The following is a 25,402-nucleotide window of genomic DNA, read 5'->3' on the forward strand; positions in this document are numbered from 1 at the left end:
AAGAAAATCTCCTTTCTCTCTCCAGCATAATATTGAATGCTATGAATCTTTCAGTATTTGTTCTGTAGAAGCAATGTGAACTTATATTGGATTTCTGAAATGCTTTGAACAAGTGGAAATGGAAATCGATTGTTCGCACCTCATCATCATTAACCAACTCTTTCTTCACAACTTTCATTGCATAAATACGCTCTGTCTTCTTCAGTCGGACCAGGAGGACTTTGGCATAGCTGCCTCTGCCAATGACACGGATCAAATCGAAATCAGGAATGCCTAAACTGGAGGGAGCTTTTCCACTTTCTCTGCTGCTCATCGCCTGTCAAAGAAAGAAGCACAATCAGTTAGCAGCTTAGTCCTAAATGCACCAAATCATGAATCTGAGCATGTTTCCCAATGACTGGAGGCAACATCCAACTATTTACTTTGCTGAGAGGCTCAATTATATTTGCTGGGTATTCTAAACACTGACAATCCTTTAATTTAAATTAATCCTTTAATCCTTCACAGCATATTCTGTGAAGCGCTTTGAGACGTTTAGAAGACGTGAAAAGTGCTACATCAAATGCACGGAATATTATTATAATCCTGGTCATTTCATCTCTCAATTAATTCATCCACTCACTACCCCGTGGAAGGGGTTGCCTTTATTATGCAGCCTTAAAATAACAAATAGTCTAATCTCATATGACTGCTCTAAGTTTCACACATTTGATAGAATTTTGTTGGAACGTTTCATTTGACTGATAACTTTGTTGTGCTGTAGTAACAAATGTCTAACAAAAGTCTAAATAAATGCATAACCCTATCGAAAACTCTTAGCACAATTATTCTATTTCAGATTTTTATTTTCCCATTATACACAGCGCCCGACAAAACAGATCATTTTGATAGCATAATAATTATTCAAAAGTATTGTTGTAAAATGAAGCGCTCAGTTAATGAATAGAGTTGGTGCTGTAGCTTCTTGGGTTTGACATTTATGACTGTATAATGGGAGTTTGTGTCAGTTACCCTCAGTAACTTATTCAAGTCAGGAGCTTCCTCCAATGTCATTTGCATCAATTGTTGAAAAGCTACAGCAACAGTTGGGAAGAGAACAAAAATAATCTTAATATCAACTCTCTTCAAAAGCCTTTGAAGCTTAGGCTTCCTTTGAAAATAAGGTTTCAGCTGTCAACAAATTACAATATCTTAGACTTTTAGACCTACAAAGAAATCCATTACTATTACAGATTATATTAGAGATTATTAACCCAGCATTGATTCCATACCTCCTTCTCCTCCCCAACATGGTCCAATTGATCCTGGCTGGATGATTTGTACGGAATCACTGCAAAACATAAAGCAATGTATATTTTAGTGAAGACATCAAAGAGACACAATATGCAATAAGCAACATTTTTATTTGTTTCATACTCAAGTGAAAAACACAAAAAACACAATGCAGTTATAATAGAAGTGACACTGTTCACTACTATTGTGCACTACTCTGAAGAATACAATGCAGCAGCACACATTTTATCATATCTTATCTTCTGGAATAGCATATATTATTGAAAAGAAAGATAGGAATTTAAATACTAATATTAACAACTCCAGATGCCATTATAAAATCTGCATTTCATAAATAACTTTGTAAAAGTCGGAATTTTTTTTATATAGATACCCTGCAGCACAAATGTCTCGCAGCACTGGATTTCCAACTTTGGTTCTCTCACTGCAAACCACTGCTTGGCTAACACCCAAGCCTTGTGCTAGGTCAGTGAACTAGAAAATCCCAGCAAATTCTCGCTTGAGCAATTGAAATGAATCTTCAGCGCAAACCTTTTAATATTTATTTTATCCCGTCTTCCATTACTGAATATACTGTACCCCATACACCATAAGTAGTACCGACTAAGATATAGATTTTTTTCCATCAATGCAGTAATTGCGACTCTGCATTGGAATGTTTTCAGTGAGAAGAACTAGCTATGATTACTTCACTGAGAATTTGGGGGGGTGGGGGGGCTTTATTAGATTTTCATTTGGCTTCTTTCTGGCTGATGTCAGGGTCGGCGCTGACCAAGACAAAGATGCCTTTAAGAACCAAAACTATTTTATAGATTACAGGGTGAGGGTTCAATAGAGACTGTCCATCATAACTCAAGTAATGGCTTCCTTCCATAGAACATGTGTGGTACTGCCAGCAATAGTTGTCCATGGATTAAGGCTCTGTCCCTGATTTCAATGACAACAATTGCAGACCTCAAAAGGAGGAAGGTAGACTGAACATTTTTACAGTAGGAAATAAAAATTCTGCTTATAATAAGCAGCATTATTATATATATTATAAAATTCTGCTTACCTGCTATGTTTTCTACATTATCTGATGGTGGCATCATAGGTAACCCAATCTGCTCCTAAACAAAAACCATAAAGATTTGATATTCAGCTCAAAACTACTTGCTACAAAAATTTACTGAAACAAAACTCTGCACGAACACTGCTTGCCTACTGATAATGCTTTATATATAATCGTCTGTAAAACAATGTTCATCAAACAAAATTCCCATTTTAAACAAAAAAGTTTGTTGAGATAAGACTGTCTGAATTTAATGTTTAATTCATTTATTTCAATCCACAAGCAATTTAAAAATTAGGTCTGTGTTGAACTGTTGCAAGGCTCTGACATTTCCCTGAAATCAAAGTTTTGTATATCTCTCCAAATGTAAAACTAAGGTTTATTGAGCTGAAAACTATCTGGACATTATCTAATATACCAGAAAGTTCTAATGTATAGTTTTATTATTCCTACACTTAATGTTGGAAGAGTGCCATTTTCTGGCAATGCAAAAGCCAATAAATTACACTAGCAATTTCCATAAAAAAGAAAACTAATAGTAAACTGTACATTTATTTTATTCTGTGGAAGGAAAAAGCAGAACTGTGAGAAACAAAACAACTGGGCATTGTATACTTACAGCATGTCGTCCACATTCAATTGTGACCAATTTGTGACACTTCTTATGGACTAGGAGCTTGCAGTTGGTACATTTATAGCCCTGACGACCCAGACCCCAAATGCGGTCAGTACAGAATGCACAGTGAGCACGCTAAGAGAAAGCAAGAGAACAAGGTCAGTCAGATACAAGAACCTTTATTAATAATAAGTAACAGATTGAACTAATCACCTTCCCAAATACCGTATCCCATGCTGTTAAATCAAACTGAATTCGGAACTACAGAGATACACTCAACTTGAAACTTTTACGCACACAGACTGCTTATGTGTGTCAAGTCAAACCAGATCTAAAACAGTAATGGGCTGGGGAATAAAGCATTTTTAATTGGCAAGTACATACCTCCAAGGAAAATACAAGGTATTTTATTTTCAAGCAAGCCATTTAAAAAGAAAGGCTCTGTGAAATGAAACTCTGTCCCCTATATTCTGTGCCATGAGCAAGTATCAGCAGTCTACTCGATTGTGCAAGGCTTCACACCCAGCATGATCCAGTCCTCAGACAAACTCCACACATGCGCACTCAATCCAGTTACTCGTGGCACAAGCCCAGAGAACAAATGCTGATGACAATTTGTCACAAACTGGCAGCTTCACTCAGACAAGACATAAAGATAGTCTGTGTGGAAAATGGAAATATTAATTGGTGCTTTAGCTCGTAATCTTCTGTCATATACATGGACATTTAATAATGATTAATGGCATCAGAAGTGCTCTTTTCAGCTTTGGGTCAAGAGAATTGCTTCAGGAGAGTTTATTTTACTTGGCTCATGTTTTAATAAATTTTGAATGCTTGATACAGACAAAGAAAGGTGTTGAAGAAAGAGAAAAAAAATTTAATAATGATGTTAATGCCCAAATATATAAAATGTAATTGTTCTCACTCGATTGAATCTTTTGGCTTGGAAAGTGTGTCCATTTACACAGTACAGCTTTCTCCAGCGCCGTGCACCTCGTCTATAAATGGATTCTATAGATAAAGAAAACACATATTGAATCAAAGAGGCTATAGCCAACGCAACAAAGCACACGAGACATCCTCGCAACATGAAAGATGCAATGTAAATGTAAATTATATTGTACCTTTGCTCTAATATTGTAACATTCGATTAGATCAATGTATGATCTGTACCTCAACTCCAATTGGAGTCCTGTAGCCTAGTGATTAGAGCACTCATCTCGCAAGCAAGAAGACCCGGGTTAAGGGCGAAACGTTGAGCAAGTTTCCTTACTTCATACGCCTCTGTTTGCCTAACAGTGAGTAGTAACCCGGCTGTTAGTTGATTGGTGGAACACTTTTCCGGGGATAATGATCCCTTCAAGAAAAAAATAATATGATCATTCAGTCCATGACTGTTTGTGGGACACTGCTGTGCGCAATCGGCTACCGCATTTGGCCCACAAAATATACAGTCAATTAACTTTACAATATATTCTGTGAAGCGCTTTGAGACATCTAGAAGGTGTGATGAGGTGCAATATCAAACAAAAGGATATTACTATATATCCCTCTATTCACTGCTGATCAAATTGCTAACGGCATGATTCATCCAAATCACATCTGTGGCACTAGGTGGCAGTCAATGTCTAGACATTAACTAGCTTGATAGTAACTCACAGCATTTCACAGGCTGCTTACCATGGCATTCTGTCGTTTGAAAAATGGCTACAACATTGCCCATCACTGCCCTTCATTGCCCTTCCATGCTACAACATTGCCCATCATTGCCCTTCCATGCCACCCTTGTAAATGCACCTTAAGAGTTTTCCCACTACAGAATTAAGCTGTTTCTTGAATGAGCCCATCTCCTGGCCTTAACTATCTTCTTGGTATCTTGTTCCAGTTGTTCATCAAACCCAGTGAAAATATGTACTTGCTGCTGTTTGCCCTTTACTAACCAGAATCTGTACCATATTGCCCAGCTGCCACAGCGCAATTCAAAGTATTGTTGCAGGTTTACTTTCTTTATACTCTCCATTTCTCAGACATCTCTTTTTAAATCTGAGGAGACCAAATTTATTTAGCCAATGGTACTGGACTCCAGGTACACCAAACAAATGTTACAAAAGCTGCCAGAGTCAATAAACACAACATGGATTTCAGTATTCAGTCTTTAAAGCTCATTCATCAGTTTAAATGAGTCACTATAAAATTCAGTGCATTGGTTGTAGGGTGTAGAAATTACATCGAATGAAAAGTAAACTGATCATTCCTATGATCAATGTTAGCCTTTGGTTACTATCTTTACACAAAATAACTAATAACTGGTTTATGACATCTCTCTTTGAAGACAAGCTCTTCAAATGCAGGCATTAAGATTTCTAATTTGCAATGGCCAGCATGTAAAAATTAGATACAAGTATTTGAGCTTCACAATAAAAAGCCTCAGTGGGTTTTAAAGTGTGGAAGAAACTCAGCATTCTAAGCAATTAATAATTATGCTAGCAAAATTTGTAAAAGAAAAATATAAATATCACTTACTGTCTTCCCCAGGACAGGGCATGCCAGGCCGCTCGGGAACACAGGGAAATACTGTAGAGAGGAAGACCCAATCAGTGCCCAATATATAATAGATTACATAAACTCTTAACATACCCTGTGGAAGAGTTAGTGCCTTCTGCCTCACCTACACTGTCTCCCGGATTATAAATTCATAAGTTATACCGACTTAATACTACTGCTAGAATTTCAAAGCAAAGCCAGAGAGAAGGGACAACTTGCATTTACCGTATATTGCACCTTCACACAGATAGTGTCTTAGAACGCTTTTGACTCCAGGTAAAAGCACGAAGGTCTTTTTCCCTGATAACAGTGAAAGGTCTAAATTACTGTGGGGACATGAAGCAGAACGTGAAGAAAAATGTCACAAAGGTCCAGTGAACGAAGGTGTGACTTCAGGAGTTAGCTAGTTCAGGGAAATTAAGTATTGCAATTCAACTTGAATATTCAACATCCTGCATTTGGTGGAAAATGTATTACCTTTTATTTATAAACCATGTCCTCTCATACTTTCTGCACCATAAGCAAAGTGCTGTTCTATTTACAGAACAAGAAAAAAAGCAATGCAAGGCATCTAATATAAATGCTCTAATTACAACTGAAATGTGCCTTTCTTTTCAGAGCTGGTAAATGTTGGCATCGTATCTTGTAGACCAACTGAGGCCGGCAATAGGAAAAGAATATTTTGTTACTGCGTACCATGACGCAAAACATGTACCAATGAAGCAACGATTTATTAAAAAAATTGCAGGAAAGGCAAGACATTCCAACATATTTATGCTTTACCGTGAATGATCAACTCAGAGTCTTTATTCAGCTCATAGAGTCGAAAGGCTTCTTCAAGTTCCAGCTGGGATGAGACTGTGCAAGGATCGCCTGTGTTTAAAAACAGCAGAATGGTAAGATTACAAATATCTTACTTATGTTTCTATCACATTTATTGTAAGATTAAAAAGGTCCTAAAGACATAAGACTTCAAACTTAATAGGGTTTTAGAAATACACTTGAAGGACAAGTATCGCTGTTAGTATATGGTTTAAAAATCCATGCATTATATAATCATTGGTGATTGATTATAGAGCCTAGTAATGTGGGGGACATAATACTATTACTACTCCTGACATTTGATATGGCGCTTTACCATAACGTCAAGATGTCTGAAAGCGCTTCACAGGATCTACTGTAAAGTTCAATGACTATTTTGTAGGCAACATAAAAATATCATAACCTGCCTCAGAAGGCTAGGGTTCGAACAAAAACAACAAATTACATTTGTATAATGGCTTTCACGTCGGAGGGATTTCCCAAGGCCCTGGACAGTCAAGGATTTGACGCCGAGCAGGGGGTTGCAATCAGGAGGGGTGGAGAGCCAGGAGGGTAACGGTAGGAGGATGGCCAAAGGCGCGGTGGAAGAGGAGGATCTTGAGATGTGCTTTGAAGGAGGCAAGGGTAGGAGCAAGGCGAAGGGACTGTGGGATGGAGTTCCAAAGGGTTGGGGCAGAGGCTGAAGATCCGACCGCCGATGGTGGGGTAAGCCAGGTGGGAGACGTGAAGCTGTCCAGAGGGAGAGGTCAGGTTGATATGCGTTAGCAGATCACAAAAGTAGGAAGGAGCAAGGCCATGGAGAGCTTTGAAGTCGAGGACGAGGATTTTGAACTTCTATCCTCTATCCACAAGCAACGTTTCAGTTTTTACAACTGAAATAAATATATTCACAAAATAAAATGGAAACAAAATAACGTAATTATTTAATCTATACAAAATTGAGTTTGCCTACAACTTTTATCTATTTAATAAAATTCAGTTCTAAACACTCAGTGTAGCTGCCAGGCCAATATAAAAGAGACCTAAACTCTTTTAATACAGGGTTTCTCTTTAAACATGGAAGATCAGACGACCTGAACATACCTGATCAGGCTAAAACAATGAATGCATGTAATGCAAGGTCGTGCTTACTTTACAAAGTCTTGCTTTCATCAATTTAAACAATGAATAAACATTTTGAAATCTTATACGAGTACAGTGTGGGCATCAAGTGTCTCAAACTTGGTAGCTTTGTTTCGACAACCAAAAAGTTTTTAACACCTCAGTGTTATGCAAAATGTGAGATTCAAGAGGTATGAAAGATAGGAAGAAAGGCAGTCAGTCATTCAGTAGCTTCTATTTTAATCCCCAAATGCTTGGAAGAATGTCACTGGTTTCATTTTATATTTAAATATATTTTATACTTTAAAATTAACAGGGATGAATCTCACAAATTGAAACAGCAAATTCTTAATGTAAACTGATTACCTAAACCTGAGTGACATGGATAAAACTAGGGTTGTGTGTGTTGTGTGTACACACATACACACATTGCAGGGCAAACACAACTCGCAGCACTTCATAGCCCAGAATGTTGTTACATCAAAACACTGTGCCAGTATGCCTTTTCCTTTTGTAAACCACCTCACTGACAATTAATGCACACTAACTTGTGAGCACGTTGCTATTTTAATCAATAGTCAAAGGGCACAAATAATTTACACATAAACTGTAAAGCTTCCAACTGTCCAAATAATACAGCTTCACATAATGCATTTTAACAGAACAATACGTTTCTTCCTCCCCTCACTCACACACCTTTATCCATGCCAAGCCACCAAGATCAAAAACATTGTTTCTAAATGGTCATAAAATGCAAATGATACCTTCTTCATCGATCCATTTCATTGTGAAAAGCTGTTCGTTATCAAAGCAGCACATATCTCGAACTTCATTGCAGAGCCCTTCATACGTGATGGAGGGTTCAAAATGAGTAATCATGATGTCCCTTGGATTAAAAAAAGAAAATTAAGAAGCCAGCAAGACTAATACTTGCATTCTTACTGTGGTGCCATAGGTTAGTGCTCCACACACTGCCCCACATGAAGGGCGTGGTATAAATGCAAGTTGTTGTCGTAGATCTTAGTGGATGAATTCAAGATCCTCATCCTCACCTACAAGGCCATTCACGGCCTCGCTCCTTCCTACCTCTCCGACCTACCATCCCCCTACTTACCTGCCCGTACCCTCCGTTCCCCTGGCCCATCGGTGGCCGGGCCTTCAGCCTCTCAGCCCCCAGGCTCTGGAACTCCATCCCCAGTGCCTTCGCCTTGCCTCCGCCCTTTCCTCCTTCAAGGCCGGTCTCAAGACCTTTCTCTTTGACCGTGCCTTCAGCTCCCCTCTCGACTCTCTACCCCCTCCTCGCTCCCTCCCTTCTCTCACCCTGACCAAATCCCCCTTGCTCAGGTCCTGACCCAACTGTCCAGCGCCTTGGAACTTCCTCCCAATGTGAAAGGCGCTCTATAAATGAAATCTTGTTGTTGTTGTTGATGATCGATTGAAATAGACCCTAAGAAAGTAAAATCATAAACAGAAAAACAGTTCATAAAATGTTCGGTTTATAAGATTCTTGGGGCAGAGGGGAGGGAGGAAGCATTATGCAGAGCAACAAGCCAGGGTTGAATACTGAAAATGTGGAGACAGATCAGTATTGGGCAGTTTACAGCGATAGTATTTTTTCGCAGTTTATACAGTTTATCTCAAGAAACTAGGGAGGCAGGATACACTTTATGAGAAGGCAGGTCTGTGAAAGGAGTGGGATTGAAGGCCAGAATGACTCATTTAACATTCTCTCACATTACTAAAGCTCTGTTATGTGGTTGGCAGATTGGGTTTGGCATGATTTTTAAAGGTCAAACTGGCTCAACATTGGTAGAGAAGATTAGCAGCAGTTCGTACCTGAATACCTATGTGTATGAGGCATGATTCTGTTTCAGTGTAAGATTACTTCATGGAAAAGACTTGAACATTAGATATTTATTCCATAATATACTCCATGTGCTCCATACAATCTACAAATCGATACTCTGAATTGTATAAACATTTTCCCATAAACATTAAATACAGTAAACTCCTGATAACAACCCTGTATTAACTTGCCACTACCAGTTAAGTTATCATGATGTCAATATGCCAGCTGCATTTATTTATCTATCTATATATATTATTATACCCAACTCGCCACTCCGGAAAACTTGTCACTGAACCCCTTTCCCTTGGAGTGAGGAGTTAAAGTATACTTACGAAGAGGCACTTTGAGACATTTTGACGTGATATGGTGAAATGCAAGGATTACAGGCTCACATGAGTAGGACAGCAGCAACTGAGAGCCAATAGTATCCAGAAAACATTTTCTGAAACAATGGCCTGAAAGCACTTTTATGCTTGGTATGAATGAATAGAATTGATAAGAATCATGTAAAGGCATAACAAAGGCCCACACAGATGTTGGCAAAGATAAGGTGTTATAATTATGAGGATTGACTCAAACATTTAGGTCTCTTTTCACTGGAATAGAGAAAGTTAAGCAGGAACCTAATAGAGATCTTCAAGGATCTAGAAAGGTTTTGAAAGAATAAATAGCGAAAGTTTATTTCCACTAATTCATAAATTGGTCAACAGGGGGCAAAACTCAGGATCGTGAGAAGAAAAGTTAAATGGGAGGTTGGAAAAGTATGAGCTTGGTATTGTTGCCTAGGCAGTTCTGGAACAAGACTCTGAACCTAATGGAACAATCTCTATAGAGGGCATTTTACAGTGAAATGCCTACTAAGGGCTGGATTGAGATGCAATAGTCAGCACTGAAGAATTCTTAGCAATGCCCATAATAATTAACAACGCCTAACATAGGTGACCTGTTTTAGTGTACCGATTACACTAATGGGTTCTGTAGCCTACAGTTAAATGGCATATTTAAATGCATATTTAAATGGCAACACATGAATAAAATATTTGCAAAGATTTGTGTATTATGGTCGGGTGCTCAAAATATGCATCTTGTTTTACTGAAAGATGCAGAATATTCTATATATGCGAGTATAGAGCCGAGGGAGCTTTATTCTGCAAGAAACTGGCCTGCCGACACTAAGTGAGTGCAAAAATGCTTATTCCCCAGCACTAATAATATCCTTCGACTCAGGAGCAAAATGGGAAAAATAGGATGATCAACTAATCTTGAGCCCAATTTACCTTAGGTCCAATTTTGCGACAATCTCAAGTGTAAATATTGAAGAATTAACAAACTGGATTCGCTGACACGCACCATGGCAGCTCTAAGAAAAAAAAATCTAAGGCTAGGACTATGAGGCCGGCCAGACGATCAAATTCTCAATAGAACACAATGACCCTGGTGCTGCTGGGGCAGTGAAATGTTATCTGTGGAATGCAACAAGTCACGGTTCAATCTCGGTCGTAATGTTAGATTCATATTCTAGAATTTTACTATGGGGGAAGAGTTTCAGAGTTTAACTGTGATTTATCACCTCCCTCAGTAAATTAAATAAGAAATTGCATTTCTATAGGAACTTCTAATTAGACTTGTTTGGATTATGTAAACCAATTTTGTGTGATCTTCCGCCATCCAATACAAATAAATGTTCACTGTTTTGGGATGTCAATCATGCAGATTTGAGATTTTTATTGGCTCCAAAAATTCTGGTAAAGTTGGTTAAATAAAAGACATCTTATAAAATGGGCAGTAGTGCCGGCAAAGATAAATAAAAAAAATTAAATAAAACAGAGATAACAGGAGGATAGAAGGAAAAAAAGACAGAACAAATTCAGATAATTTTTTAAAGCTTATTTCTATCTGGATCCTTCATATTTACTTAGCAGGTTAAAGTCAATATTAGAGTAAAAAAAGCTGCCTTTAAGTATCTTTATTACTTATTCTTTTTTTCAGCATCACAATTCGTAAACTGAAAACATGGCAGCAACAGCAGCTTGGGTGACTACAGGAGCTTCCATAAATATTCAGGTATTGGTTGGGTCAAAGGAAACAAATAAGCATATAATGAAATCCTTCTCTTAACCGTACACTCGCATAGAGCACCCTTGTACGACAAATCTCAACCCAACCACGATCAGTACTGTACTATCAGGGTCTAGCTTTGACTAGTTGTAAGAAATACACTATGGACAATACAAGCCTTTCGCAGGATGATAAACATTGATCAAGACCATATATAAGATGAAATTACCCTTTCAACATAATACCCTGTAAAATTACTTCCCCACCTGTCCGGTCGATTTACCATTGTTATAATATTCAAAATTTCACTTTATGGTTTATCCATGTCAGCCTACATTAACCCCTATAAGAACTCTGCCTTATTTGGCAATAGATTTTAACAACAACAACAACAAACAACAAATTACATTTGTGTAGCGCCTTTAACGTCTGATCTGCAGTTTGTGGAGGGAAGAGTTGGGAAGGCTGACGAGCAGGGAATTGGCATAGTCGAGTAATACATGCGCGGACTGGGAATATTCCTACAATTCAATTGGCACTGAAAAAATACCTTAATTTTTTGCTCTTGTCGTTCAAGAATTCGATGTTGTGTTGCATCCTCATGAACAAGCCCTAACCTGTGGGCCACCCTACTTAGAATACTGAATATTCTGGTTGTGTGAGGTTGCGCTTGTGGAACCCATTTCATCACAATCATCGTAACAAACCTCTTTTTTGAGCACATGACCAAGGAAATTCAACGTACAAAGAAAGAACACAAGAGACCATCAATCTTAATCCATGAATAAACAAACTCAATCGGGGCACAACATAACCTTTGAATTTAAAATAATGTTACTTGTTGAAGGTATTGGATTATGAACCTGAAAGAGGTTATTCTAACCTTGTGTGAATCACTGGTGAACCTACATTTGTAATACTGGGCAACCCTGTTATAAAGCGTCTCCCTAAAGCACGAGTTTGCTTGCAACGCATGGACCCAGAGCTTCCAAACATGAGACCCTTCCAGCGCAGACTAGCAAAACTGGGCCTTTGATAGACCTACACTGTACAATTCTATGAAACCAGGCAACATATTATACTCCCCTCAAAAGGACATTAATGCAATGGAATGGTTTAAACAAAAGGGCAATGAACTGCAGGACGCAGAGATAAAACTGTAGAAAAAAGCAGGCTGGGTAGGGATAGGGAAGAGATAAAATCCAGGCCTTTTAAAGAAATACTGTCCCAACAACAACTTGCATTTACACAGCGCCTTTCACCTTGATTAGCGTCCCGGCATCTGATATAGCGCTTTTCACGTCTTCTTGACGTCTCAAAGCACTTCACAGAATAGCCTGTAAAGTGAATTGATCGAATATTTGTGGGCGAAACGCGGCAGCCAATTGCGCACAGCAGCGTCCCACAAACAGTCGTGGATTGGGAAATAACCAATTTATTATTGTTTTGTAGGGATTATTATTAGGTGTGTGGAGTAAGGAAACTTGCCCAAGGTTTCGCCCTCTGCCTGGAATTGAACCCAGGTGTCTCGCTTGCAATGCGAGTGCTCTAACCACTGAGCTACAGGACTTTGCCATATAGATAGATCCACACAACATATCTTTACCATAACCATAAACTTGGTTCAAATTTAATTTCAGTCACAGATCAATCAAATCAGGCCTAACTCCTTAAAAGATTATTTCAGCATCGTAGAACACTGAAACAAAAAAAATCTGCCTTAAAAAAAATAATATTTCGCAACTTTCAGTCTATCCCATTCTATCGTCTTCTTCACTCTACATACTCCAGGTCCTGTTACCCAATCCACATCCTCTCACCCACCATACTCCACCACCTCAATTTTCTATACCTGCCCATCATCCCACACCCCCAAAGCCTAATACTACAGCCTCCTAAACATTAGTACAGCACAAGCTTGTTCTCACCCAGGCCGCCGAGACCCTCATGCACGGATTCATCACATCCAGGCTCGACTACGCCAATTCCCTGCTCGTCGGCCTCCCCAACTCCTCCCTCTACGGCCTGCAGATCATCCAGAACTCTGCAACCCGTATCCTCCCCCAACTCCACTGCTCCCCATCATTCAAAGGATACATCTCAAGATCCTGGTCCTCACCTTCAAAGCCTTACACGGCCTTGCTCCTCCCTACCTCTGTGACCTCCTAACCCCCTACCAATCTGTCCACTCACTCCGCTCAGTGAGCTCTGACCCGCTTCATGTCCCCCGCTTTGCCCACTCCAGCATTGGCAGCGGGCCTTCAGCCTCTCTGCCCCCACCCCCTGGAACTCCATCCCACGGTCCCTCAGCCTCATCCCTCCCTTGTCTCCTTCAAGACGTGTCTCAAGACCTTCCTCTTCAACCGTGCCTTCGGTCACCCTCCTACCCCGACCCTCCACCCCTCCTGAGCCCAACCGCCAGCTTGGATGTGGGTCCCTGACTGTCCAGCGCCTTGGAACACCCTCCTGACGCCAAAGGCACTAATACAAATGTAATTTGTTGTTGTTCTTCTTCTTCTTCTTCTTTTTCTTCTTCCCGGATCCAGTCTCTGTAAAGCTTATACTCTCAACACTTACCCCCACAGCAATAACCAACCCAGTGCCCTCTCTACAGACTGTGACCCCCCCCCCAACCCCACTCAGGCTGAGGTGCTACTCCTGCTCTGTGCTTCCCCCCAATCCCTTATCCCGACCACTCCCCAAACTTCCTCTCCCCAGACTCTGCCACCCCCCCCCCCCCCCCGGGCCGGTGGCACTGCTCCTAATCCCGGATACTCCAGTGCCCCTCCCTTCCTCCTCGTAACTCACTCTTCCTCCTTAGGTCCTACCAGGCCATGTCCTCTCCTCACACCCCGAGGCCTCTCACTGCAGACCTCCATTCCCCTGACCCCCACCACCAAAGTACCCTCTCTCCCCCCCACCCCCCACCCACCTCACACAGGCCCCGACACCCAGTGCTGTGCCCCTTCCCCTCCCTCTCTCGGGCTCCTGATACACACTCCTCGTCTCTCTCTCTCTCTCTCACTCTCTTACCCTTTGTAATACGCCTTCATCCGGACCTGGTGGTGGTTTTCTCCCGTGTGGGACATCATGCTATCCCTGTTCGTGGGCATCTCCCGCTCCACAGCTCGCGGACTGAGCCGAGCCGAGCCGAGCCCCGCGTAAAAGCTGCCACCCCCCCCAACCCCCAACCAGCGGGCCGGGGAGCGCTGAGCAGCTGTGCGGAGCCGACACCGACACCGCCCGCCTACCGCCGCCGCGCGCGCACCGCCCAACGGACAAACGTTCCTCAGGGCTGGACCACACACTCCAGCCAAGAGGGGGGGGGGGGAGGGATTTATTAACATCACTCAATGTTACATAGTTTATTTTTTTTACTTTTTCCCCAAATTGTAGCTAATATGAATATAATTTATGGTTATTATTATTTTTTTTGGGGGGGGAAGGAGGTGGAGGAAAGCCAATGTCTAATGAAACTGTATGCCAGGTGTTGCCCCACGTATACCGTTTGAGCTCGTCGCATTCCAGACTCCCCGCGTCAGGTACATACCGCGATAGTGCGCTTGCGCAGCCCCGGGGTCCTCTGGGAATTGTAGTTCATTGACCCCCCCCACACACACACACACACACACACACACAGTCACAATAACGCTGTAATAACAAAGACAAAGCACACGAGAGAAGATGCGCTCATTTTTGATTAATTTTCTTTTATTTCTTCATTTTTTTTCCACCTCCTCCTGAGGTCCTCAACAAAATCCAGGTATTGTCTGGTTTTCAGATAGTCTAGAAAGGCAGATCAGGAAATAGATGGTGTTGGGGTAGTGTGGGGGGGGTGTGGAGGGGGGGGGATCAGTCCCAACTCAGGAGATGTTTAAGGGCTGGTGCTTTTCTATATTTTATATTTTTATAAAATTTTATAAAATGTTTATAATTTTTTTATAATTTTTAATAATTTTTTTATTTTTTTATTGTTTATATAATTTATAATTATATTTATATATGATATATATAATTATATACAAGTGTATTATATATAAATACACTTATATATATCGATATAAATATATATTAATATATATATTATATATCATATATACTATATACAAGTGTATATATTATATATATTAATATATATCATATTATATATCGTATATGTTGTATATAATTCATATATAATATATTGAAAAACATATATAATTAATAATATATAATTTATAATTATAATTATAAATTAATTATAATTTATAATTTATATTTACATTAGCTACAAATCCTTATTACACTTCATTTAACCTCGACACTTGGCTATTCACCGTGGCTGACTGTCGGCATTGCAGGAGTTTAGATGTCTGATGTTCTCTCCTCTTGTCACAGCGCACGGTGTGATCCCACAGTCACTTTCCGGACCCTGGGCATCTCCAACTGGCGGAGTAACCGTTTATTGTGTTGTACATTGTTCGACACGTAAAACGCTTGCAAAACACTCACACTGCGTGCACTCGTTTGGGAGAAAACCCATGGCTCTGGCTATCCCTCCAAACGAGCTCAAGCCCTCAATTGTCAGCTGTAAAACTTGCAGTTAAGGGAGAAGGAGGTGAAAGAAGGTTAAGGAACAGATACGCATAGTGTTTCTAACTCCAGTGTGTATTGCTCACACTCCCAGCCTGAAAAGCCCAGTGTGACATTCTCCTTTGGTTCCCATTCTATCTCAAGTGCCTAATATGATAGATATTGTTCAGGTCTTCCTTTTCTTTTCCAACAACTGTTTTAAATATACAATTGTGGGTTTTTTTTAATGTCACACCGTGTATGTACTTCGTTCTCTTGTATATAGGTGAATAAAGGGGCCTCCAAAAGTGAGAAACAAATAACCACGAATAGTGGCCAACTTTTCTTAATCACTTATCCTTCAGTCCCAGAGTAATGCACTGCCATACCACACATTTGTATTTGAAATCAACTCACAGCAATGATGATTTTGGTTTAACATTCATGTTTATATCATGAAAAAATAGTCGATTCACTTCACGATATATTCAATGAAATGGTTTGAGATGTCTCAATGTGATAAGGGGCTATATTAAATACAATGATTATTATATTATTATAAGCAGCAGGAGCTCTATTGGCTCAATAAATGCATGACCTAACCTGGTCCATTCCTAAGGCAGGCAGCGTTTGATACCTTGTTTTTGTTGATTTTGCTAATCAGAGACATAACAGTAGGGACCATATCCCCACACCAGGAAGGGTTTAAAAATCAACCAAACCAATGAATATTAGCCCATGTAACAAATATGCATGTGCGTCACAAGGAAAATGTTAGGCTTGAATGAGAAACACTCCCCCCATCAAAACACCCTGCTCATACTCAATCTATAGGGACACACATAGATCTACTCAGAAGCCAAATGCTGATGATGCTGTTTTAATCAACTTGTGTCAGAAATGTTGATATGCAAGACTGCAAGAATGTGAGGTATTCACTTTTCAGTGGGAGACAAACAGCAACTGAAATGTTTTGTTTCCAGCTAATTCCTGTTAAAGAAGTCTCATTACCATTCTTGCTCATAGAAATCAGTTACGACAAATTATAGCTAACCTTGGCAATCGTTTCTCGATTTAAAGATGTTTGAGAATACTATAAAGAATGCAAATAAGAATGGCACAAGGCCTTTAATCAATGAAGTGAAACAATTACTCTTATTGTGTTACACTGGTGGGCAATGTACAACTGTTATTTATTTTAAAAATGTTCCCAATATTATCAGCCCTCCCTCAGTTTCACACCCCCTCTTCCCTTAGCATCCACCAACAACAATGAAATTAACAGTTTGCTTGCAAGGAGGAGGAAAAAGTGTGTTGGGGAAGGGAATTTATGTACATCCCACTACTTTTCAGTACAAGTCAGTTGTCCAAGTGTTCATGCCACCAAAGCAGTTTGGAAGACGAGACTTACATTGTGACAATTAATCCACCATGATTCCATATTACTCCCTAGAGTTAATCATAAAAGGGGTGCTCCAATTTCCCCAGGAAACTATTGATTGCACTATGCATATAATTAGATTTTTAACTTTGCATTTGTGCACCAGATAGACAGACCTGGGAAATACATTTTATTCTCTGAACCCAGATTTCTTATCCTTGCTCACAACACCACAATCAAATAGGACATCATTCACAAAAAGGAGATGCTGTAGTGCAAATAAATTGTAAAATGCTAAATTGTGACTAGAAGCAATGCTAGGGGTCTCAAGAGCAAATTTTGTGTGAGGGCTTCAAATGCCAATCAAGCTCCACTTTACCTAAAATGTTATTACCACCTTATGATACTGCTTAGCATTCAAAAAATGTATTGTTCCTAATTATGCAAATGCATTTAGGTATCTAATCACCATGCATCATTTATTAAAGAAAAACATGGTATTTTGAATAACTGTTCATTTTATTAACATTTTGTGCACAATAGTAAGATATATACAATGTGGCATTCTTGTACAGTACAAAGTTACAAAATACAATACTGAACCAAATATAAAGAGAAACTTTTTAAGTAGAATCAGTTTTTGTACGATCAATCTTGCCCAAAATGACTACCTTTCAGATTTGGTTTGATGGAGAAACTTCTTCTTTTTCCCTACTTTCTCATTATCCTATATAATACAAATGCTAATAATATTGATATCTCTGTCTCAGTTTTCTTTTATTACAACATTTAATCTTGGGTTAGAGCAAACACTTGTGGAGAATCTTTCCCCCCCCCCATACAACACGATGAAAATAACAAGAGATGAGGGTGGTGCTCTTCAGTTATAACATCAGGAAAGGAGAATTCTAATCATTGCCAGTTCTGAGGAAGTGTCTAACAAAATGTTCGGTGTGGTACTAAGTGCCAAATTAAGTTCACATACACCACATTTTTGTAAAATAGGATTTATAAGGAAATTCGGTGAAGTATCTTTTCCCTTTATCCAAGTTTGGATTAAAAACAGCAGTGTGATGTGAAATCTGACTCTTGAGCCTTGCATGGCTATTGCCAGAAAATTCGATAGTAGCAGCTTCCCTCAATTAGTTCATACTTAAAACCCTTCAAGTGAGTCATTGGAGTTTGAATCTTAAAGTTGTGTTGAGGAAATTAATAGTTTATTAATCTGAACACAGGGAATTTAAATTATGCTTAATCCATTTGCCAGGAGAGTAAGTTTAGTGAGCTTTTTGCTGCAGTAAGAGTATTCCATTTCACCTTTCTTACATTTGAAGCTCATGCTAGAGGAATGCTCAGTGCTTTGATTACAATATCATTCGAGGCTAAAACACATCTTTGTTCGGTGACCATGGAACAAAAATCTATTCAATGGTTTATAAATACTGTATACCAGGACAATACTTCAGTCTATGAAAGCTTATAGGAATCTACACAAAACTCAAGGTAGTGAAAATAAATGGCGTCTTTGATTACCTCAAAAAGCACCTTTACATTTAAATTTTCTTCAGACACAAAAATACTGTCCTCTTTGTTGGATTTCAGGCTGCATGGATACTGTTCGGACTTTTTCATTCTTTGGGCTCAACTGATCCATGTACATTAAATTTAGTCTAAGAATATAATAAATTGTGAAGTAATGACCAAATATATCAATTAATTAACACACAAACACCTCACACATAGATCCCCAGGTTCAAGCAGCTCTCAGGTACCATGGCTGTTTGACCCATGATGGAGCCCAGACAGCAAGTGTTCAGCAACGAGGGTCATCACAGCAAACCATTTTCTCAAAAACATCTTCATCTGCTTTTCATCAGGAGTCATTGATTAGGATACCAAAGTCAATTTTAACACCTCCCACATAGCCCCTGCTGGACAGCACAGACCAGGGGGTCAAACTATCTTCATTTGTATGGTTTAGTTCTACTATCAAGTAGTTAATTTAAGAATCAATAATTGCCTTTCTTTCTCTGATAAAGCCAAAGGAGAAAACAAATATAGAATGATCCTCTATATGTGGATAGGAGACATTCTTTAAATAAAGTGAAATTTATACTTTACATAAATAGACAGTTGATTACTTTGGAGCAGTATAACATAGCCAATGTAAACAAATTATTGATATTATTCTCTTGCTTATAAATTAACTTGGCTCATCACTTATATATGATGACTTTCCTCAACCACTTACTTGGTAAATCTAAAACAGCTAGCTTCTGCAGAAAAAACCCACAGCTTGTCCACAAATATACTGCTGGTATCTAAAGAGGAATTATTTTCTGAAAGCTATACTTACTATGTAGCTCAGTTTTAGGTTTTGTGAAACTGGTATATTAAACATCTGACATTGTGAATTCATTTACCCATAGTTCCAGTAGTCTTGTGGAGTTCCTGCTGTTGTCTTCTCCTCACTTCCTCTTGTGTCAAAGTACCACCTGGATAAAGATGGCATATATTATTAAAGTCAAGCACTTTGAGAAATGCATCACTGTTTCAGATTATACCATGACTTTGTCCACAATGCTCATATATATGGTATATGGTATATGATTTGATCTCGTGATAAAGTACAGAAGGTTTGAAATATTTAACCAACATACCACCAGGGAGGAATGCAAGCAATGGAACACAATAATAATAATCCTTGCATTTGATATAGCACCTTGTCTTTGAGACATCTCAAGTGCTTCAAAGAATATACTGTAAAGTGAATTGACTATATTTTGTGGGTGAAGTATTTGCTTTCCAGAAGGACATTAAAAACTTTACAAATCTGGCAATATTAAAATTGCCTACACTTTTAGGCCACATTGCTGGATGTTGAGTGGAAGGCAAATGGATTGGGAACCTAATAAATTAAGAATTTTAAGTATAGACTTTCTTGTTGCTGTAATATCATAGCTTATTTCTGAAATACACATTTTAATCTTCATTTTGTAAGTAGGCTTGTATTAAAGTGATGCAGTTTAACTCACCAACAGTGCTCGGAGTAATAAAAACATGACCAATATTCTTATGCTTCTGCTTTTCCAACAAAGCCAACTCTGAGGCTGCTTCTGGTAAAGATAAAAGAAGGCTTTAGGTCTAAATAAACAGGCAATTGTTTTATTCCACACAATTCATTGATATTGTGCCAAGGTCATAATGCACTCCCAGTCACCAATTAGTTCAACTTGAAAACACCAAGAAGATGCTGATCACATCCTCAGAATTGAGCAAAATTGGAGCTGTGAAAAATGCAGCATTAGGCCAAGCTATTACTGTATATTTGATTGACTCAATTATTGATTTGGCCAATTTCTTAAACGTGAACCCAGAAGTCCAGCGCTTCTGTTTCACATATTCGCTTCCTCTCTGCTCAAAACAGAATGATGTAGTAGTTAGTACTATTTTGATGCTCTTGAATGCACAACATTAATCTCCCAAGGAATGCAAGTAACCTTAGGAGAATATGGAATCCAAAAATCATAATGACCCCAAGGAATGTAACAAAATTGCAAGATACCATTGATATATTGCGTTGCACAAGGAACATTTCCATGGTACTGACATGAATGGTATGGATATTTATCTTTCAAACATTTAACCCCATTTGTAACTATTATATATTCATCCATCTTTCACTTAAAGGCATATGATGTAAAATGAACAACAACAAGATTCCATTTATAGAGCGCCTTTCACGTCGGGAGGACGTCCCAAGGTGCTGAAAAATGAACTCATTGGTGGCAGGAAAACTTTAGAATGTGAATGCATAGTCTCCAGACGCTCATTTGTTTGGGGACTTGACCTCATTATCCAGCCTGAAACATTTGTATAATACTGGGGAAATGCTGGATTGTGAGAAGATTGTCTTTCAGTCTAGTTATTAAACTGAGATCCCATTTGCCTGTTGAGTTTGATACTACTGTATTCAAAGAGAAGGGAATGTAATGGTCAAGAATATTTCAACAGCAAAAAACACAAAAAACTTACTTTTCTGTAATTCATTCCTCTTCTTCTGATCTGGTACAGTTACAGAATAACCACCTCGACTGGAAATAAATAGATTTCAGTTAAAAAGTCTACGATTTTTAAAAAAAACTTCAACACGTGAAGGAAAATTTGAATAATTCTGGATAATGTATAAAGTGATATGAATTATTTAAAATCCTACAAAATCTTCATTCTATAATTAGCTAATCAATTATCACCACTGAAGTGCAGGAATTACATTCCCACTGAAGTCAAAGGCAGGGAGCAGACTTGGGAGGAATGACCCCCAACCCTTCTGTGGGCAGAGCGGCTCTGGTCATGCATGCTTGGCGCGGCGCAAGTGGAAAATGGGCTTCATTCCACTCTAAGTCCTCCCTGTTTAGATTGCCTGTGTCTCTATGTGAGTATCATCGTGTGAGTGTTTCTTTCTCTCTCTCTCTCTCTATGCGTTTGTGAGTGTGTCAAGCCTAACAGGACAAAATGCCTCAATTTGCCAATAACTGAGAATCTCAAAAAGAGGTCAAAAGGATGATTAGCGCAGGAAGTGGAAATGTCACACAGGTGCAACAGAACTGCTTTTCTGTGGTTGGGGTTAAGCAATGCTGTTGATTCAGTACTGAAAAGTGTAATCTGCATCTAATCCCAAGGTAAACCTTATATGGGAGTGTTTATTATTAACATAAGAATGTGTTCCTTTTCCCATCAGGAGCATCTGACACCTTGATGAATATGAAAAATAAGAAATTGAAAACTATTTACCCAAACTGTGGCTTTATTATTGTAGCCAAACCTTTCCAATACAATGGATACAAACATTTTTGGGGGAATGGGATCTTCTAGGACAGATGGTGCAGAGAAGTCAGCAAATGCTATTTTCTTCTCTGGGACCTGAGTTTTCAATTAACCAGGCGGGTGAAATGAAGTTCTCCCCCAGCTGCTGTCTGTAAGGATTCTACATGAAATTAGTTTAATCAGTGTTACCTCAGCTCTTAGTAGACGTTGGCCAAATTGTTGTCTGATGTGAAGAGCATAAGGACAGCTGCTGTGGGAAAACACCAGATAATACCATATCTGTGCTTTATTTGAGATTAAGAGACATTGTTGGCGCAAAATAGAGGACTACATTTTAGTACTTTTCAATAGTGAACAAGGTCGTATTCCTATTTGCCAGCTCATGTAATTTTTCAGCCCAAAGAGCATAAATATATCCATTTTAGAACAAGGACTTCACTCGACGTTCAAGTTAATGACAACCTTAAGATAATTAGATATTTCTAGATGTTAAAAGCGATGGATCTGCATTCCATTAAATATTACTGTGCAAACAAGTAACAGTGATTGGTTTAATTAATTTAGATAACTTTGCAAAAGTCAGATGTTTTGAGGAGGGTTAACAGCATTGCCAGATCCAGTCTGTACACTATTTTAAGATAAACATGGACAAAAAAAAAACAATGATTCACCTACAATTAGGAATAACCTACAGGTTTAATAAATAACCCCATGCAGACCAATCACTTGAGTGAGACCAAAGGCACAGGTACCAACAGCTGACTGGGAATGTTGGCAACAAAACCTTCTCACCTGTAAGTTGTTTTGGGAGCTGCCTTGGGTGGGGTGGATTTTTCCTGCCCACCTGAGATTCGCCGCTGTGCAGGAGGGTCCGAAGGGCGACTGGTCGTTGGCTCGACTCTGCCTCTCCCTCTCTCACCTGTGGCTCTGCCTCTCTCACCTGTGGCTCTGCCTCTCTCACCTGTGGCTCTGCCTCTCTCACCTGTGGCTCTGCCTCTCTCACCTGTGGCTCTGCCTCTCTCACCTGTGGCTCTGCCTCTCTCACCTGTGGCTCTGCCTCTCCCCAACCCACCCCTACCTGCGGCCCTGACTCGGTCTTGGCTGTTGCCGTGACCCGGAGCCTCGACCGTCTCGGTGTCGCCGACAGCCGAGTAGGACATGGGCTCCGGGGGGGGAGAAAAAGTGGCCGCGTTCAACTCAAACGCCTCACCTGCCGCTCGGGGTGACGGTTGGCCGCGAAAGGAGCTCTGGGAAATGGAGTCCGACAGATCACGTGCCCTCTCACCTCACTGGGGGCGTTGGATGCGACTCCGAACTACATTACCCAGCGCGCCCCGCGCCCGGTCCTGTTACATCCCAGGGATGAAGCGTTACCGCGGCAACAGCACCGGGCACTTCATTGCAATTAAGACGGTAAAATGCGGCAGTTGTCACACACAGAAAAAAAACACGCCGTGAAAGTAAATCTGACCACGTAGCTAACGTGTGCAATGCATGAGTCGTGTATTGCTTGTATTGCACCTCTCTCCCTGAGACGGTTCTTGCTCACAAGCGACCCAAGACCTGTACTCGAGGGGACCAGTCAAACGCTTTCAGGAGATTTAACTTCAGGAGCATCGCGAGCACTGTGTTATGCAAAAAAAAAAAACATATGTGTGGAGGCAGGAGGGTGTTTGGAGAGGAATAAACTGCCTCGAGCAAAGTAATAATTTTACTCCACAATTGCACAGGGGTGAAAAAAAGACTAATTGTCTCGTGAATTATGAAACGTCATTCATTCATTCATTTATAATTCAGCAAAAAAAAAATCACCCCATATTTATTGTGCAAGTTAAAGCATTGCTGTGTCCTGACACATTCATTCAAAGAAAGGACTTAACACTTCTATTTGCCATATGTTGATCCCCCGCTGAAACCTGATCTGTTGCACCACTTCCCTGGGTTTTACACTTACAGAGAGAGTGTCACCGTCTTCCTGACGTGAAAGGCACTGTACAAATGTAATTTGTTGTTGTTTGAACGTACCCCAGTGTGAGTTACTGCTTTGAGGAGACGATAAAAAAAATGGCAATATTGGAAGGATAACTAAATGGATGCAATAAGACCAAGTTCTCTGCAGGGTATACATCATTGCAATAGAAACACAGCACTCCCCACACCCCATCAAAATCGACTGTGACACAGGATAAATCCCAACATATTTTAGCAGCATTCAACTGTTTTGTTTTTGCTCACACAAAAATCAATGATCTGTGTCGAAATATATTGCTCGCATCGTGAACACAGAGATGTTGTAAAGAATATTAATGGGTGGAATATGAATATGTGCACTGCATTACAAATGCTTCATGTCAAGAGAGTGGAGGTGGCAGTCGACTTTCAGGCTGTCTTGTCCATCCTTGGCCAGAAACTAGAAAGCGCAAGAGAACAGACCCAGAGAGATAATGCACTGCTGACAGTTTCCCTTTCTTATCGGTAGATAACAAGTGACACCCGCTGAGTACCTTTTCCTTCCAACACTGGAAACATCAGCAAATGTTGGCACCAGCCTTTACATTTTTAAATGTTCTTTGGATCCACATCAATATATAACATCGCTTTGCATATGGGTCCTTTTCACCTTTTTTTTAAAAAAAAGAGCAACTGGAGTTTCGTAATACATTTTATGAAGGTAGAAAATTTTGCTCTGCTGCAAATTCACTACTCACTTTGTGGAGAAAATCAAACTAACCATATTTATAGTAAATACCATCGGGTGGAAAAAGTTGGAACGATTGAATGGCCTTCTGTTCCTGTGTTACCTGAATTGGGGGAAAAACACATTTGAACATCACACAAGAGATTTCCCTTCCAATAAATCTGTCTATGTGTATTATTATTTAAGAATGAGAACATTTTATGACATATCTTAGACCGTAAAAAAAAATGTGAGTTTGATCATTGTATTCATGCACGTTATGAGCAGGTTTCAGGCAACGAATAACTCTTTCAGGGTCATTCTTTATCCTTAAAAAAAAGGAGGATAACAGCAAACTGGGAACCACAAACATCCCCAGGAGAGAAACGCTGTAAATGCAAACGTGTGGAAAAGGCAATCGGTGTGAGGAGAGATGCAAATTGGGGATAGGAGAGCGGGTGAGTTAAAAGGAGATGGAGCAGAGGTGCAGCAGAGGTTGAAGTGGGCAAAGGGAAAAGGGAACAGCAACAAAAAAAAAGATGACTGTCACTGCCAACCGGCGTACAACGGGTCTCAGTCGAGCTGTTATATTTTCAGCCACTCTCCCTATTGATCGGCTGTGCCCACAAGGG

At 39.7% G+C, this 25,402-nt stretch overlaps 2 protein-coding genes across 3 annotated transcripts in view; both read right to left on the reverse strand.

Moving 5' to 3' along the window:
- The window catches only part of prkci (protein kinase C, iota), a 29,147-nt gene extending 14,546 nt beyond the window's left edge, over positions 1-14,601 (reverse strand). The window contains exons 1-9 of the mRNA XM_007903764.2: positions 14,368-14,601; positions 8,192-8,313; positions 6,288-6,377; positions 5,484-5,534; positions 3,886-3,971; positions 2,964-3,095; positions 2,348-2,402; positions 1,272-1,330; positions 140-316 (exon numbers count right to left, since the gene is read on the reverse strand). Coding sequence (XP_007901955.1) covers positions 140-316; positions 1,272-1,330; positions 2,348-2,402; positions 2,964-3,095; positions 3,886-3,971; positions 5,484-5,534; positions 6,288-6,377; positions 8,192-8,313; positions 14,368-14,447 — 852 coding nt within the window. The 5' untranslated portion in view covers positions 14,448-14,601. The remainder of the gene's footprint in view (positions 1-139; positions 317-1,271; positions 1,331-2,347; positions 2,403-2,963; positions 3,096-3,885; positions 3,972-5,483; positions 5,535-6,287; positions 6,378-8,191; positions 8,314-14,367) is intronic.
- A 3,183-nt stretch (positions 14,602-17,784) lies between these two features.
- zgc:194621 (uncharacterized protein LOC795037 homolog) lies at positions 17,785-24,844 on the reverse strand. 2 transcript variants are annotated; one of them, XR_006085391.1, is made up of 5 exons: positions 22,886-23,032; positions 21,302-21,360; positions 20,302-20,382; positions 19,690-19,761; positions 17,785-18,936 (listed from the first exon to the last, which is right to left on the reverse strand). XR_006085391.1 is itself a non-coding variant. In XM_042339143.1 (5 exons), the coding sequence occupies exons 1-5, from the start codon at positions 24,825-24,827 to the stop codon at positions 18,932-18,934; spliced, it is 243 nt and encodes an 80-aa protein (XP_042195077.1). In that variant the 5' UTR covers positions 24,828-24,844; the 3' UTR covers positions 17,785-18,931. The 2 variants fall into 2 exon arrangements, 1 of the variants encoding a protein (XP_042195077.1); XM_042339143.1 differs by lacking the exon at positions 22,886-23,032 and adding an exon at positions 24,802-24,844.
- Positions 24,845-25,402: the final 558 nt, after the last annotated feature.

The sequence above is a fragment of the Callorhinchus milii genome, unplaced genomic scaffold, assembly GCF_018977255.1.
Source record: "Callorhinchus milii isolate IMCB2004 unplaced genomic scaffold, IMCB_Cmil_1.0 Scaffold11, whole genome shotgun sequence".
Taxonomy (NCBI): domain Eukaryota; kingdom Metazoa; phylum Chordata; class Chondrichthyes; order Chimaeriformes; family Callorhinchidae; genus Callorhinchus; species Callorhinchus milii.